Here is a 17,674-nt window from a genome sequence, read left to right as displayed (position 1 = left end):
ATATTATATTGTGGTGGGAACATTAATACATTAATAAAATACATCAGTACCATCTGTGATTTGATTATGACCATGTTTCATAGTGGTTTTATATTATGGTGCACGTTTACTATCAATATGTTACATTTTTTATAAGAAAAAAATGCTTGTGGTTGAGTTTACATAACAATTATTGATTAACAATTAATATATATTCTATATATCTATCTAGCTCCCTCATCCTACAAAATAGTCAATATTTAAGTTCTTTATAGCCTTAATACTTTTAGATATACTTTTTGACGCTGAATGTAAAACGACTCAACGTGTCGACGTGTGTGTATGTCTGTGTGTGTGTTTGTGTTTGTGTGTGTGTGTGTGTGTGTGTGAGAGAGAGAGAGAGAGAGAGAGAATCTGTATATGCAGTGACTTTTGATTAAGTGAGCTCAGCTTGTGTTTACTGTGCAGGTATGGCCCCTGCTTTCATCGACCCACCGTCCAACATCACTGTCACAGAGGGCACTGCGGCCACGTTTACCTGTCAGATCTCTGGAGCACCCAAACCTGCCATCACCTGGAATCGAGGTAACTAGGCATACAGATATGGTCAGATTTTTTCCACAACACAACAGAACATAACAGTAGAATTATACACACAACTATTTTATATAAATAAGCTATCAACATTACTGAACATAACCAAAACAACACAAAAAAAAGGTGAAAGTGAAAAGGAAGTAATTGTCATTGTGATATACAGCACAGCACAAGGAGACACAACTAAATGTGTCCTCTGATTTTAACCATCACCCGTGGTGAGCAGTGGTTACTGTTCACAAAACATGGTTACTGTTTTCTGTGAATTTTCAATTTCATTAAGTTGACCTTGGTATTGGTACATCATTGATATTTTTATATTACGTTTATATTAAAATAATTTGTAAATTTCATAAACGAAGCATGAATCCAAAACAAGCCCCCTCTGTCAGATCAGACTGTAACAGCACGCAAAAAAAATGATGGGCATGTTGCCTAAATAGAGCCAGTTGTGTAAAATAGAATAAACAGCTCTATATCCCTTCTCATTTCTTCACTTGTTTGTGTATTCATGTATTTCATTTATATGTCACGTTGTGAACTTCAGCTCCCCCCTCATCTCTATTTCTCAACTGTGACACAAATTGATACACAAGGTAATGTGTTATGTGCTTCACAGGAAGCCATTAAATGTCTTTGTTTCAGCTGATTGGCAGCAAAAAAGATAATTTCATGCAACAGCAAAGCAAATGTGGAATTATACCCCTCTAGTCTTTTTTTTTTTGTATTCATGAAGGGATTTCTGTTGCCACTCCAATTATGTGGCAGCACGTATACAGTAGAACACCTCCTAACTAGACAGACTCCAGCGCTGCCTGTTTCAAAAAGATTTCCCTATGGGCTGCTAATAAAATCATACAGAGCAGAGCGTGCACATGCTAATGCTTCATTAATCCCTTGTCTAGCAGCGAAATATTAGGCAAAACTCTGAACTGTGATGTGTGTGTGTGTGTGTGTGTGTGTGTGTGTGTTTTGCAGACTCTCAGATATTGGCCAGCGGCTCCATCCAGATCCCACGCTTCACCCTGCTGGAGTCTGGGGGCCTGCAGATCAACCCTGTCATCCTGCAGGACACTGGCCACTACACCTGCTATGCTGCCAACTCTGAGGGCACCATCAATGCCTCGGCCAGCCTCACTGTGTGGAGTAAGAGCTGCGGCTGTTCAACAACAACACGCACATATACACACATATTTTTAATCACAGTCTCTGGCCTGAATACTTTTTCTTTACACACAGACACCTGCATACAAACAGCAAAAAACATGTCTCCACCTATTATAAAAAAGTTGTGTTGTGTGTGAGGACATACTTATAGAATATAACACACACACACACACAGACACGCTTATGCATGCTCTTCTACAGTAGTGGACTTGAGTTAAAGTAGAATTGGGTAAAATTTTACTCCAGTAAAAGGGAAAGTCCTCCATTTAAATTTCCACTTAAGTATACAGTACTTCTGTACTTTTACTTAAGAACATTTTTCCTTCAAATGTAATTAAGTATCAAAAGTTAAAGTACAATGATTGTTGCTCAAATGTTTTAATTTTAATTTACTGGTTAAATCAATTGATTTTAGATCAAAGGACATCGCCACTTAATCATTTAATGGAATGCCATTAATTACACTGCCCCTGATAACTATTAAAATGATCATATATTTACATTTATGTCTTACACTCAGTAGTTACAGGGACGGTCATCCTGGAGACCCTCAGTTTTAAGTGTCTTGCTCAGGGACTGTGGCTTCAGACCACTTTTATATTTTTTGGCACAGGCAAGTATAATAACAGTAAAATAAAACTTTTTTAATGGACATTTTGTGTTTTATCTTCTACTGCATTCAAAATATAATTGTTTTAGGTGATCATTATATAGTATAATGGCTTAAATCATATAATGTGAGCAGAATTTGTTAGATGATAAATGTGCTCTACGCATTTGAAATTGATAATCTGTCTGCATGTTTGGTTTGATGGCAAAAAAAAACAAAAAATATAGGCATCCTTGAAAATACACGTTTTCTCCACTACAGAAAAAGGGTGTGATGAGAAAATTGTTTGTGAGACTGCTGCTGCTTCCAGCCGTGGCAACACCGGACTCATGTGGGACCGGACTTAATAATCTGGGAATGTAACTGGGTACAAGCACAACTCCACTCCAATTGCCGTTTTATTTAGCATCATACTGTGCCTTATAATAGATTTGATTTTTCAGCATGAAAAGTTAAATTCATGTTGATTACTTTTATCACTTTTTGTCGCCTTTATTGATAGCATTTTTATCATGTTTATTGTGAAAACAATATATATTATAAAATACGTTGAAACAACTAACACAGTCATCAAATTGATAAAATAGCTTTAGCCTGCTACTGCCACTATGGGTACCGGCGTATTCCCAGCTTGTCTCGCTAAATTTGTTGAGAAACTAGCTATCAGAATTAAATCATACCTCTACGTGTTTCCTTCGATTAGATGGTGTTTTCTTGTAAGACGAAATCATATGGGCTGAGGCAGGCACAAAAGGCATTTGAAAGTGAAAGAGTCCTTCTTTTATTGTACAACTTCGAAAAAATCTCTCAAATAAGGTCAGATCTTAAATGCCTGCATAAGCAAGTTGATGGAACCAGTAGTTTAGCAGGTAAATAGCCACTTGCTGTAATTCGATTGGTGCACTCACATTGCGTGTCTTAGTTTTGATCTAACAGGTCAAAGGGTAGACATTTAAGGGGGAAAAAAGGAACAACTTCCTTTGGAAAAAGTATTGGAGTAAAAAGTAAGATATTTCATATTTAAATTACATTGAATTAAAAAGTCTCCACAAATGTAAATACTTTAGTAACAACAACAACAACATTTATTTCTTATATAACCCAAAATCACATACAGTATGTCTCAATGGGCTTTGACAGGCCCTACAGTTGACACCCCCCACAAGTACCGATACACAAAAAAAATACTTAAGTACAGTAATGAATTACATATATGTCCACCTCTACCCTTCTATGCTCAGTTTGACGACAAACACATTCACATCCCATTAATGACATTTACAAAATAGACCTACACACCCCATACTATACCCTGCATGGCTGCTTTAACACATACACACAAAATCTTTACAGCACTAACCTCAGAGGAACTTATCATTCAATTCATTAGATCCAAAGTTTTTTTTGTCTGTCTATAGAGTCGTTACTCAGACATGTCAGTGAGACGCTGGCGGTGAACCTGCTCACAGCCATATACCTCAGCTCTGAGTGGAATACACTAGTGTACACACATGTATTGGTTAAGAGAATCTGAAGTGAAGAAAGTGGGTTTTTTTTTGGTGCATCTCCCACCAGGCCGAACGTACATCTCTCTCCCTCCCACTGATCGGCGGGTTATCAAGGGAACGACAGCCGTCTTGGAGTGTCGGGCCACCCACGACCCTCGAGTGGATGTGAGGTGAGGCCAGCCGTCTGTTGGTTGCCTGTCTGGATTTTTGACTGCAGTTATTTCCTAAAACACACAGTAAGCACAAAATGCAGAATGCATGTGTAATGTGTGATATATAATAACATATGACTACTGCACATTTACCAACATTATATAACATGCACCTTTTTTGTATTTGGGGGGAAACAATAACACATTTTGCAATTAGTTCTTAAAATTAATGAGTTTTGCTGTATTAGAGCTGTAATATGCATTAGAACTGGCTATAATGCATATTACATCTTAAAACTATGTTTTAAAACTATAACAGACAAGTGCAGGAAAAATGCTCAAACCGTGGGTGACAGGGAGATGATCTGGTCATGACCAAATCTTCTTGCCTGAAATAACCCTAAAAACCATTTACTGTCGATCTCCATTTTCATGCAGGGATATGTAACATGTTATATATTAAATCATTAATTGCAGCCGCTAATTTTCACAAATTGTGACTTGCTAGTTACCTGTAGCTGGTTGGCAAGGAGAAACAAACTCATCAGCCATGAAAAGGTACAGCACGTGTTCGATGTGTTATTGGTGAACATGCCCCTTGGGCCTATTTATGCCACACATGGGGCATAGAGATGTCAAACTATGAATTGTAATTGTAACTACTTTGGACATTGGCTACTGGGGTTTTGCGTGTGAATGCACATGTTCAAATTAGTTAAAAAAAACGTTATGTTGGACGTGTTAAAGCAGTAAAACACAATCAGACAAATTATGAATGGCTACATGGCCATTATGTACAAAACACGCTCTACCCAGGCTCTACTTCTTGCTAATTAACTAATCTTTTCCAGTAGTCTTTTTGTGTCATATGTGTGAAAGGCGAGCTTTGAATGAAGTCTGCACCTGATTCAGGTTTATGAGTTTGCTCTGTATGCGTGAATAAATATCTTTCGGTGGGGTGAATGTCAGAGAGTGGTCCAGGTCAGGATCAGAAAGGAAGCATCTATGAGTTGAGCTCCGGTGCTGCAGTGGAGTGAAAGTGATGCATGAAAATACTTTTAAAAGTAAATTTTTACCATCAGTGATCTGCTTCTGGTTGGACCCATTTCACTTCTGATCTGGATTATTTATGCTTGGTTAAAGTATTCATATAATGTCATTTAATTTATGTTTTAAATTAAAGAGACATTATCTAATATAAATGAAGAGAGAGGGTACTGATATTGCATTCCCTCATTCTCTCCCCCTCGCATCCTGCCTCTCCTCCCCAGCTTTGTGTGGAAGAAGGATGGGGAGGTGGTCATCCAGCCTCGGGGAGGTCGCATCACCCTGCAGGACGGCTCACTGCTCATCACCCAGACGTGGTCGGGGGACATTGGCGACTACACCTGTGACGTGCTCTCCCAGGCTGGCAATGACTCCAAGGACGCCCGACTGGAGGTCATGTGAGTGTCTGCATGAGCCGAGGACAACCCTGATCGAAATTTGTTCCTTTGTTTATGCATGTATTTAATATTTATCCAGAGCTGCTGGATTTCTGATCTGAGAACATCTCAGGTTTGGGAGGGACTTAGAAGCTATTTGCTATTTGAATTAGTCTCAATGAAATAATGGAACTATTTGTATATTTTTTGAGCATCATTTAAAACTGGTCAGTTTTAGCTATGTAGATATTAATGCTTAAAATTGGGGATAAAGTATTCAGTGTATTGCTGGGCCCTCAGTGCTATATAAGATGTTTAGTATGTGTCGTGTTAGCTAATCACATGTCTCGATGATTATAGAAATAAACAGATAAAGACAACACGAACAAGGAGAATGTAACCCAGCTTTTTTAGTTTGAGTGTCATTGTTTTTGTCATCCTGAAGAGAAGCTTTAATTATTTTTATATTCAGAAGAAGGGTGTGTTAGAGTTGTCAATCGTAATCATGGGGTTTCTTCCTTTTCAAATATACTTTTTTAAATAATTACGATAGTCAACTACCACACACTGTACTTCCCCATTCTGTACGATTTAAACTTCCATCACATGCTAAGTAATGCAAGCAGTGATGCCAGATACATGATTGTTTCAGCCCACTATAATCCAAAAATGCATCAAAACAGACAGAACAGCCCAAACCAACAAGAATTTCTATGTGCCAAATCTGGCAACACATCAGTGCAAGTTCCAGTCTCCTCCTTTCCTCCTGCATTCCCTTTTTATTTGCGACACCTTCAGCTGTAGGCCTTTATTTGACAAATATTGTGATAGCAATATAATTTGAAATCATTCACTATACAATGTGTATTAAACACCGTAGACTATATTTCAATGTACATAACCGTACATTGAAATATGAACTGTTCTGTAACTTGCATAGTTGCAAGCGAGCGTGGCTTCAACATGGGACACATCTGATTTGGTGAGCATGTCTATTACACAGGGACATCACCGCGTCGCTGCAGCTGCCTCTGTTCTACCTGCTTCCCCTATGCCTGGGGGTCACCATCACTCCAGTCTCTCGCTCACTGACTCTCGTTAGCCAACCCTGCATATCTGCACATGCGTCTTCCAGCAGCAACCCTGATGTTAACTGATGGAACAGAGCCTGGGGTTTGCAAAATAACAGTAGTCGTTGAAATTTATAAAATGGCATTTTTCAAATTGCGATTTTGGTTCAATTTCAGTTATATCGTTTAGGACTATTCAGCAGACATCACAAATGTGCCTATCTATACCCTCTACCAAATTAAACATGCAGAAATATTGTGAGCACATTTAGTCAAGATGTCCTCCGTCTACTCACTCACTGCCTGTCTTTCAATACATAAGAAAGTGTAGGACAAAAAGACCAGCATTTCCCCTTTCGTCGGCAGGCACGTGCAGGAGACCTTCTTGGCTCCGATACGCAGAACGCAGTGGGAATATTCACTGTGACCTTTTTTCCATTCCGCAACCTTCTTGCTGTAACCTTTCTGTGTGATTTCCAACTGTTTCTCCCTCAATTTCAGATTTATTTCATATCCACTAATTGCGACTTTGAAAAAGACATCTGCTTAATCAGAACAGTAATGGAAATTGAAGCGGGGGTGTTTAAAATGTATTTATTTTTATTACGCTGTGGCTCTTGGCTTTCAGACTTGTCTCAGCAAAAGACTCATCATGATATAGGATGCGTTTTCAACATCTTGCCTGGAGAAAATATGCTTTCCATCAACTAAAAGCGATGACCTTTTTCATAGACTCTGAGTGGGCAGTTGCCTTTAGCCAAAGCTATTTGAAGCTACTGCTTCCACAGTCATCCTGCTTTTTAGTGAAGTCCAAAAAAAAAGTTCTTTTCGTTCCCTATAAGCATCAATATTGATTACCTCAATCTTTCTTTTCTCTCATAATAAAAGTTCAGCAATACAGCATCTTTTAAAGGCTTTCTAAAAATAAAACGCATTAGTAACCACAAGCATCAAAATAAAATGAAAGACTTTTAAATCACTTTTTTTTTTTTCGCTGGGGAGACAGGTTATTATTTGTGGTTTTCCCCTGTCTTCATTAAAGTACGGAAAAGTTGGAAACGGATACCTGGTGTCTGGGGTCCACTTTCGTGGGTAGTGTTTTTATTTATTTATTTTTAAACGCATTCAGGCGCAGCAGCCCGACAGCACAGACAGATAGTGCTTTTAGCTTGAGAGTCGTACAATTTATTGATGCAGATTTAAAGCCTCAGGGCTCTTGTGCTCATTCCAAAAGGCCATCAGAGGGAACCCATATTTATAGTTTTACCTCCAATTTGATCTGAACAATTTTATCCAGGTTGGTTGGTGTGGGGTTGAGGGAGGATCGCCACCCAAGAACAAGGAAATGTTTTTAACAGGTCTGGATGTTGGAGAGAGGAAAGGTGCAATACTGCCGCTGCCCTTTGTTTTTCAGCATGCGCAATGGTGTGCAAGAAACATGCAGATTTAACTTGTCCAAAAGTAAAGAAAAAGGGGGAAAAAATGCAATTTAAAGAATAAATAATGCCTTTAATTTTTGAGAGGAAAACAAACTTTCCTTAAGCAACTGCCGACACCTGATGTGGCCTCAGCAGGAAGTTTGATCCACCCCAGAAATGATTACTAAGGCAATCAATAAAGAAGGGTTCAGGGGGGAAAGAAATTGAGACGAGCAGAAATTCACGTCCTTCCTCCGACGGGTGCGGAGAATGGTTGTGCATGTGGAATCAGGGGGGGCCTTCTGAATGCTGCTGCGTTTGGGGAGGGGGGGCTGCCGATGAGGATGTAGGCGGAAGAGGAATATTAAGCCCAGCCGCAGTATTTACGTTTGCACTCTTTTTCGTCCCTTTGTTGGTTTGTAACCATCGTATTGTCCATCGTGTGTGTTGTCCTTTCACAGCGAGCTCCCCCACTCACCCAGAAACCTGCAGGCCACCCTGAACGCCACGCACAGCCGCAGCGTGCTCCTGTCCTGGATGCGGCCGTTCGATGGCAACAGTCCCCTCTTGCACTACGTGGTGGAGCTCTCAGAGAACAGTAAGCAGTTCCCTCCTAAACACCCCCTACCCCCCCTGGATTCCACAGCGGACCAAGAATCACACCAAGGTTCCCAGCGCACCTTAACAACCCCCTTCCTACCTCCTCGGCGTATCTGGGTAACCCTGTCTGGATGACGACGGTCATTAAAGGAACAGCCGTGTCAGCCAGCGCATTTAGAAAGGGCTGTTAGTGCCACTTTGTCCTCACACCCCAATTCTTTGGATAGATATATTGGGGTTTTTATATAAGTAGAGAGAGTGTCTGTTTTTTTTTCTTGTCCTGTTAAGTACCCCGTAGCTGGCGTGTGCATCGCGGTGTAAAATAGCTCAGAAAAGGCACAGACACCATCCATAACAAATCTGATTGATCTCCAGCGGCTGCAAGTGGACAGTGAAAAATGTGCCTGCGGCTCGGTGCAGATGAGCGGTACAGGGCGTAATAATCCAGGCAACTTCCATTTAAAGCACCTAACAGCCGTCTCCCCGAACCCGGTCGCCACTTTTAATACCAAAATAGCACCGACATTCTTCCAACATGTTCTCTGATGATTGCCTTTTTAAATATAAATATAATGCGCTTTGATGTGAAGCTCCTGCTGATGCGCTTGATGTTATGTGAAGGGGCCATTAAGAATTAACGATGGCCTTGCTGCTTTCTGATAGAGAATCGGTTGAACACTAAGCGTGATTAGAAAACCCCACCTACGATCAGACCTTCAACAAAGCACATTGTTTGTTAGTGTGTGAGCGTGTGCTGGGTGGGTTTGCCATATGCCATTCATCATCAACTCCTTGAGGAGGTTCTACCTGCTGTAATTATTTGTTCTCAAAGCTGCATTCTACTCTAATTATCTGTATATTAGTGGTGTAACTATCAAAAAAATTTTGGGATTGTGAAAATAGTGAAAGTGAAGTGACACAATGTGTCCTCTGCTTTTAACCATCACCCTTGGTGAGCAGTGGGCAGCCATGACAGGTGCCCGGGGAGCAGTGTGTGGGGACGGTGCTTTGCTCAGTGGCACCTCAGTGGCACCTTGGCGGATCGGGATTCGAACCGGCAACCTTCTGATTACTAGGCCATTTCCTTAAGTGCTAGGCCACCACTGCCCTTTAGAGGGGTGTCATGCTTGTTTTCTATTCTGTAAACTACATAATCCAATATCCAATCCAAATGTCCCATGGGCACAAATGGGCACATATAATTAAATTTGTGTGTTGTGAACAGTGAACTAATGAGACCCTGTATTAACCTTCCCCTTAGACTCACCATGGAAAGTGTACCTATCTGACGTGGACCCTGGCCTGACTGGGGCTGTGGTCAAGGGACTCACCCCTGCCAGGACCTACCAGTTCAGGGTGTGTGCTGTCAATCAAGTGGGGAAAGGACAGTACAGCAAAGAGACAAACAGGTACTGATTATGACGTTGTAGGACACCTGCTGTCGCTCCACACCTGTGTTTGTCTGTTTTCCATGTTTAAGTTTGGAATCTTCAACCATAATCATATCAGGCCTGACAGTGATTCTGTTTGTCCTTGTGATATACTGCACAGCACACGGTGCACACAGCAAAATGTGTTCTCTGCATTTAACCCATCACCCTTAGTGGTACCTTGCTCAATGGGACCTCAGTTGCACCTTGGGATTTAAACCCTTCGGTTACGAGTCTGCCTCCTTACCTGCTAGGCCACCACTGCCCCACTACTTTACTACTTAACAGAGAAGGCAGTCACCAGTTGCACCCCAATATGAAATTAGCACAATACATACGTAGATACACGTAGATATATGAAGAGAGAGTGTGTTTACTTTTTACATGCAACACACCCTCTTTATAACATTCAAGTCAGCTAAACACCCAAATGCTCTGGTTTTGAACAGATGTACACAATGGTACATTTATTTAAAAAGTACAGTTCTTTGCTGTTCTTCTTGGCCTCTGGCAGCCTCTCTTCATGGATCGTCCTTCATGTCAGTTTATCTTCCTCTTCCTCTTCTTTGGTGCCTTTTTCCATGAAAGGAAAAGTTTGTCTATCATCCACATTCATTTTGAAAAGATAGTTTTATGGCAAATGTGGTGACATGCAAATTTTTTTTTCTTCTACTGCATATTATGAATAATTTCTTCCCAAGTGTTTGGCGCATGTAAGTGTGACAGAACATGGCATCTCTGTTGAACTGAAGGCTCGACAGCGGAAAGCGTCTCCTCTTGCCTCACACCTCCTGCCTAATCAGAGCGGAGAGGCGTTTTCTCTCGCTGGGTGGCAGACACCTCTTCCCTGCTGGCTGTTCAGAGCTGTTATCAGTGCCCGACAGGTTAAACACAGCGCCTCCGTTCTAGGATCTGTATTCACACGGCTGCTGTAAGTTAAAAGACAACCGTGAGCGTCCTCAGGAGCAGATGTTCTTTAGTGGAACCATTTAGGGAAGGCCGCACTTTATTCCCTCCAATGGGGACAAAAATGTGTAATTTACCTTTCTGTGAATAATGAAAGCACCCCCGCAGTCTAAACGCAAGCTGCTGTTAATAAGGGAGGCAATCCCGAGGAAACCATGCAGTCAATCTTGACAAAACCAGACACCCAGGGAACCCATATATCACCAAAAAAAGCCGACTATGGCACAGGCACTTGGGGTCTCTATTGTGCCGTTTGTGTTCTTTTTTACTTTTTTATTTCAAAAGTTTCTACTGAGACTGATCCACTCAACTTTTGACTCGTGGCTTTTGGCAATAGAAGCGCCTCTGTCTCATCTCAGATGTAGTAGTATGGGATGGTATTGCCCAGGTAAATCTCAATCTGATTGGCAAGGCATTCAATTGTCAAGCATGTTGGCTGCTTAACTTTATCATAGTTTATATCCTTGAAATATCTTTCATTTGTGTGGAAGAACAGATTCATATACCATGGAGATAGTTCAGTTTCAAAATTCACGAATATATTTCTAGATTCAGCAACAAATGTAACAAGATTCACAAATATATTTTATGATTTACGAATAAATGTATCGCCGTTACAATGTAACATCGAGTCGAGAAATGTAAAATATACTTGTGAATGGTGTTACATTTGCTGCTAAATCAAGAAATATATTTGTTAATGGAGTGATATTTATTTGTGAATTTTTAAACTTTGGTATATTATCTCCATAATATACCAGTGAGTATATGCCTAAAGAGAGTTACTGAGCATGTAGAGATGCACCTTAAAATGTCACCATCTGACATAACAGTGGAATTAAACAAGATATTGTCATTACCTGACTTCTTGTTGACCAATCAAAATTGTAGATTAGACCTACAATGTAGTGGTATAATGACAAACAGCGTAGAGGCACTGCAGGATTCAGGACAATAACTTAAATCACTGAGGTATTTTACAGCACTTTGCAGCACTTTGTGCTGTCCAGGAATGTTCCGGTCTACCAAAAATATTTGGCTCTGAAAGTATCATCATTATGACTGGCGTTTTAAAACTGTGCTGTATATATATTTAATTACTTGTCACAGAAGGCAATTTTATATGAATTATTTATTATTGACTGTCATCCAATACTGCAGTCAAACACACAGTAAATATATTAACTGTACTACTCTGAGAATATTAAGACTAATAACTGCTTCATTAAATGTTCTTGATTTCAATAAAACTGTGGGGAAAAAAAATTCTAACTAAACTCTAAGCATACCATAGTTGTACCAATCTCTATGCTGCCAATACCTCATGGCCTAACATGCTGTCTTGTGATTAATTGCCTTGCCTAATTGTCTCATTAACTGTGGTTGAGCACATAACCTTCCATAGTGTAATACATGAAGAGCCACACTCTTTCCCCGAGAAACTCATGAGGATCACCGGTGGGATCCTTTACACCATCCATCTTTGAGAGGATCAGATCAGAGTGGGCGAGGCGGGATGCTCATGTTGACTGACGCGTCTGACAGCCCTGCGTCTTGAAGGCGATGCGCTGCAGATAGATTGTTGGATCATACTTGGGCAGCTTTTCTCTGGCACTCATGCATTATTTTGTAACAACAGAAAGGGGAACAAATGCTCAGCAAAGCATTTTCTCCTCTACAGAAACCGGCAAATACATCCACAGTCGCAGTTTAGCTCAGATGGTGGTAGTTTTCTTTTTTATTGCTGAATAAGACATGAAAACAAAATAATGGAGGGAATCTGCGCCGATAATGTGCAGCGTCCGCCCGTCAGATGCTGAATCGGCTGCGAAGTGGGAGAGCGCGTGCGGCAGGAAGGGGGCGTCGAGCCTCGCCGGATGTGCCCACTGGCGGTTTCTTCTCTGCTTCCAGCTTTGCAGGAAGAACCCTCTTCTGGGACATGCGAGGCAGGACAGTCAAAAGTCCGCACCGCCCGCCCATCTTTATCCGTTGTGGCGTCTGGGTGTCACATCTGTCTCTCATTTTTTTTTTTACCTTATTAGGCGCAGCAAACAAATAAAATGAATGACAGCCTCATAAACAAACAAACAAAAAAAAGAAACGCCGCCGCCGTCACCTTCATGTCTCTTGCCGTAATGAGACGCCATTGAGGAGACTTGGTTTGTTCTTCCCCTCGCCGTACATGCCGTCCTCAACATGAAGCACAAACCGGCGTCTGAAAATTGACGTGAACATTTGGCCCTCGCCGTATTGTTGGCCGTCGCACCGACAACCGCGGTGGATGTTCCTGTCCGTTAATGAGCCTCGTACTCCAGTGACTGCAGCCTGGGTGCTTTTACGTCCAGACACAGGACAGACACGGCCTGTTCCATTACGCCGTCATGCCTGCACACACTCACGCGCCTCCTTCTGTGGGGAAATGAATGGATTGCCCACTCGCATTGTTTATGTTGAAAAGCAGATGTTTAATGGGCGGCGTGCAAGGGTGTAAAGGAATTGTGTAAAAATACGGCATGAAGGACAAGCCGTCTGAGCCTGCGGGCCTCTGGAAGCCCCGCTGGTGATCAGGCAGATTTACGGAGCGCTGTCGGAGAACTGCTTCGTGATATTGGTTATTGGGGGCATTAATTATTAAATGGACTTCTGGGGTAGAGAAATAACTTGTGGTCAGAGATTTAAGGAGACGGTGGCCATAAATCGGGAATAACCCAATGAGCCCATTAAAAATTAATACAGATTTAACTGTCCATTAGCATGAAGCGCACCGGGCACGAAGAACTCGGAGATGGACTTGTGAAAGCACAGTGCTGTGATGCGCGGTTCATTTTTAGTTTCCATTAATTAGATGTGAATTCAGAGTGAAAGTGAACCCGACCTCGGAGAGCCACAGCTTCACTGCGTGCTTCTCTGCAACCTCAATACAAAATTCTGTCATCTTCACGTTCGCCACATACTGTCCCCTTCAAAAGTATTCGAACTTCAAGGCCAATTAATTACTTTTGCTGTGCATTTTTTTAACTATATTTAGCTGTAAATACCATAAAACTCTCTTTTCATGTTCATCTTTTGATCTCTTACACAACATTTCATATCAAACCACAGTTCTGGGTGGTAGTTAGGCCTAACCTAAAATGAAAGTGTCACTGTGATTACCCCATGACCCTTAGTGAGCTGCGACGCAATGCTGCAACTTAACTAGTCCCGTTGTTAATGTGTACAAGTCACCTAGCTTTTTGATCCCTGGTCATTTTCTCATAATTTCAGGTACACCACAGTGTATAAAAATCCCATCAACCTGGTTCTCCAACACATCAGAGTGAAGAAGGAGCAGCAGGCTATAACTGTATGCCTTTAGTGTGGCTGATGCTCTTAATAAAGTTGACATGGAGTGTAGGGCTGTGGATAGGTGTTTTCTACAACAGTGACCAGTAGTGCAGAACTCTTGCCTGGTGAAAGAAGTGGCTGGCAGGGTTAAAGAACCCTGCTGATAGTACCGAACCTCTTCAACCTTTTCAAGCCTAAAATGCTGTTTAGACTAAAGTAATTACTCTAAATCATCTATGAAAAAACACACGTAAAAAAAAGATAAAAGCAAGATGTTATTATATATACTGACTTTACAAAATATTAATGCCTTCTGTTATAATTTAGGCAGCTTTATCTTTATCAATAAGATGTGGAATATTGCAACTTAAATAATCAAGTGAACATCAGTTTCTAATGGTTATATAAATGTGTGTGTGTGTGTGTGTGTGTGTGTATAATTTAATATTTTTAGTGCATAGACATTGATGCCAATCCTGCTAAAACATTTACATTTACATTATTTATCAGACGCCCTTATCCAGAGCGACTTACAATCAGTAGTTACAGGGGACAGTCCCCCTGGAGCAATTTAGGGTTAAGTGTCTTGCTCAGGGACACAATGGTCGTAAGTGGGATTCGAACCCGGGTCTTCTGGTTCATAGGCGAGTGTGTTACCCACTAGGCTACTACCACCCTCCTAAAAATACAAGCAGCATGTTGGTGATGAGTGTGCAGGGTCTGGATGAAGTGAGAAACAATGACTGCATTGAAGAAAGTGTGTTGGATCAGTTTGGTAAATGGACTGCTGACCCAGAGGGAGGGTTATACACACACACATATAAACACACAGCTTTTGTATAGTTTTTTGTCAGTTGTAGCCCTGAGCATTTGCTGAGTGCACTGAGCATTAAATACTGAGTAGGTACAGGGAAACTTGATCTATTTATATGAATCTGATATCTCCGTCCATCTTATGAAAGCAACCACATTTTATTTATTTATTTTTTTCATCTGTCTCCAGGCTGATGTTACCAGAAGAGCCGCCCAGTGCCCCGCCAAAGAATATTGTTGCCAGTGGCCGCACAAACCAGTCCATTATGGTGCAGTGGCAGCCACCACCTGAACCCCAGCTTAATGGGGTACTGAGGGGCTACGTGCTAAGGTAAGAACTTCACCAGTGTCTCCTCACCCACTTCTAAAGAAAGAGGGTACGTCAGCCCTTCTGGCCTCAGTCCCAGTGTTATATACACCATATATGGGCTGTATATTTGGCAGTTTTTTTGCAGCTGTACATATTGCTGTACAATTTCCTAGTAATTAATAATGAGCGATAAGTAGCTGCAAATAGCCAATCTTATCCCATAATATAGCCATTTCCAACACATACTTGATTATGCTGACTTAGTCTCTACATGTAGGAGTAGTACAAATACCAGTCACTTTATCTGTGTTTCCGATTTAGTACAATTTCAGTCAAACTAACATGTAGATGAAAAGTTTGGTTTTAGTCAGACTGATTCAACAATCTCATGTTCAATAGCCAACCAGTCTTTAACCCTTAATGTAACTTTTTCACTAGATCCTAATAGCCCCAGATTTGCTCCATTGACAGCTGATGAAATGTTCTGTGAATTTTTATGAAAGGTGCTGACCCAGGAGATCATAAGGTGTAACCTTGTTCAGATGTATATTACGCGATCATTGTTTTGCGGCCTTCTGTGTTTTGAGAGCTTCTCTATTCTCCATCCGTGGTGGCGCATCGCGTCTGGAACGGAGCGCTCAGCCGCAGCTGCTGCTGGGATTGATCTGCAGTAAAGCGTGGTGAAAGACGACACACTCCACTCCGCTGTGTGTCCCCGGTGCTCAGAACGGGGACAAACTCTGTCAACTGACCCATCTGCCAGCCCCCCACTGCACCCCCGCAATCTGCATCTGCAGTCATCATCATAGAAGCGCGCGAGAGAGAGAGAGAGAGAGAGAGCAAATCTGATACATAATAGAATAAAAAAAAAATTGCAGAAAACTCACACATAATATTATGCAAAACCATATTGTAATAACAATCATGACACTCGCAATCATCACTCAGCATTTGATCATCAAGTTCAAACTTTGTGGGTAGGTCAGATGTAATTTAATTGAGAGAAAATGAAAAAATTTCAGCCATGCTGAAGGCTCATTCTAATTACAGCCAGTGGAGGGGACTGGTAATGGAGCAGTGACCTGGAAGGAAATCGTTGTCACTAACCGCCTGGCCATTGATTCCCCAACTGCAGGTACCGCCTTGCCGGGCTCCCTGGAGAGTACCAGCAGAAGAACATCAGCAGTCCCGAGGTAAACTACTGCCTGCTCACAGAGCTCATCATCTGGACTCAGTATGAAATCCAGGTGGCGGCTTACACCGGTGCCGGCCTGGGAGTCTTCAGCCTGCCGGTGATGGAGTACACGCTGCAGGGAGGTGAGTTCCCTTCCGTTACCCCGTCTGCGTATCCTCTCTGTCCGTCTCCGCCTCTGTCTTCCAGGAGTCCTGGCGACTGAAGCCCCGGCTTGTTTACACGCCCGGTCTCCCGCCGGAGTCAGGTGGTGCTGAGGAGACGCCGCTCGCTGGCAGACCTCCCCCGCCTGGCAAAGCCGAGAGAAGAAGCCCGGCCGACTCTGAAGCTAATCCTCTTTCAAACAATTACATCAATTATGCCCCTGGGCTGTTCTCTTTTTTCCCCAACAGTACAATTTACACCTGCAGCGGCCACACTCACAGGCAGCTGTTTATTTTATATTTATTGGGACAGGGACACTTTTTTTCTCAGCACTGTAACATGTGGGGAGGGTTTTCTAATGTCACATCAAGTGTATTCAGGATTTATTGAAATAAACAGGCTTTTATCAGCCTTTTCATTTAAAACAGTTTTTTTGTGTTGAAACATCACATATTTATTTTTATTTGGTGCTTGGAATTTATTGCCATTGAAAAAATATTCATAAACATTGATTAAAAAAAACTGTGTTTGAAACTTAAAGGCTGATAAAAAAAATTGTAAATCAGATGGAACATTTTTTCTTCCATCAACTGATGCAAACAAAGGACCGCTTGCTATTTATTTGGAGAACTGTAAATATGTATCTAAAAACAATATTTAAAATCACAACTTTAAAGAATGGGTGTAATACAATTTAAACCCCCTCCTGTTGATGTACCGCAGCATCACCCTAATTCCCTTGGAACATGGGATGCAGTGGACATTACAAGCACAACCTCTGCTATATACATTAACAAACCTGACATGCAGATAGATAACTTAATTCTGATGTGGGAACTAATGAACGTGACATTAGTGACCACTCCCCACTGTTACAACCATTATCATGCCAGGAAAACACATTCCTTCATCACTCTTTTAATTAGAGCCATGCAGTTATTGCATTAATTGCATACTGATGTGTCAGTAT

At 41.4% G+C, this 17,674-nt stretch overlaps 1 protein-coding gene across 4 annotated transcripts in view; it reads left to right on the top strand.

Moving 5' to 3' along the window:
* The window catches only part of sdk1a (sidekick cell adhesion molecule 1a), a 236,247-nt gene that overhangs the window by 164,764 nt on the left and 53,809 nt on the right, over positions 1-17,674 (top strand). For all 4 annotated transcript variants that reach the window (XM_028985095.1, XM_028985093.1, XM_028985092.1 and 1 more), the window contains 8 exons: positions 448-564; positions 1,555-1,722; positions 3,929-4,031; positions 5,285-5,458; positions 8,387-8,523; positions 9,787-9,934; positions 15,249-15,389; positions 16,504-16,685. In XM_028985095.1, the coding sequence (XP_028840928.1) occupies positions 448-564; positions 1,555-1,722; positions 3,929-4,031; positions 5,285-5,458; positions 8,387-8,523; positions 9,787-9,934; positions 15,249-15,389; positions 16,504-16,685 (1,170 nt within the window). The remainder of the gene's footprint in view (positions 1-447; positions 565-1,554; positions 1,723-3,928; positions 4,032-5,284; positions 5,459-8,386; positions 8,524-9,786; positions 9,935-15,248; positions 15,390-16,503; positions 16,686-17,674) is intronic.

This window comes from Denticeps clupeoides, chromosome 7, assembly GCF_900700375.1.
Source record: "Denticeps clupeoides chromosome 7, fDenClu1.1, whole genome shotgun sequence".
Taxonomy (NCBI): domain Eukaryota; kingdom Metazoa; phylum Chordata; class Actinopteri; order Clupeiformes; family Denticipitidae; genus Denticeps; species Denticeps clupeoides.
Note: the sequence above shows the minus strand (reverse complement) of the source record. Positions and strands in the feature narration are given on the sequence as shown.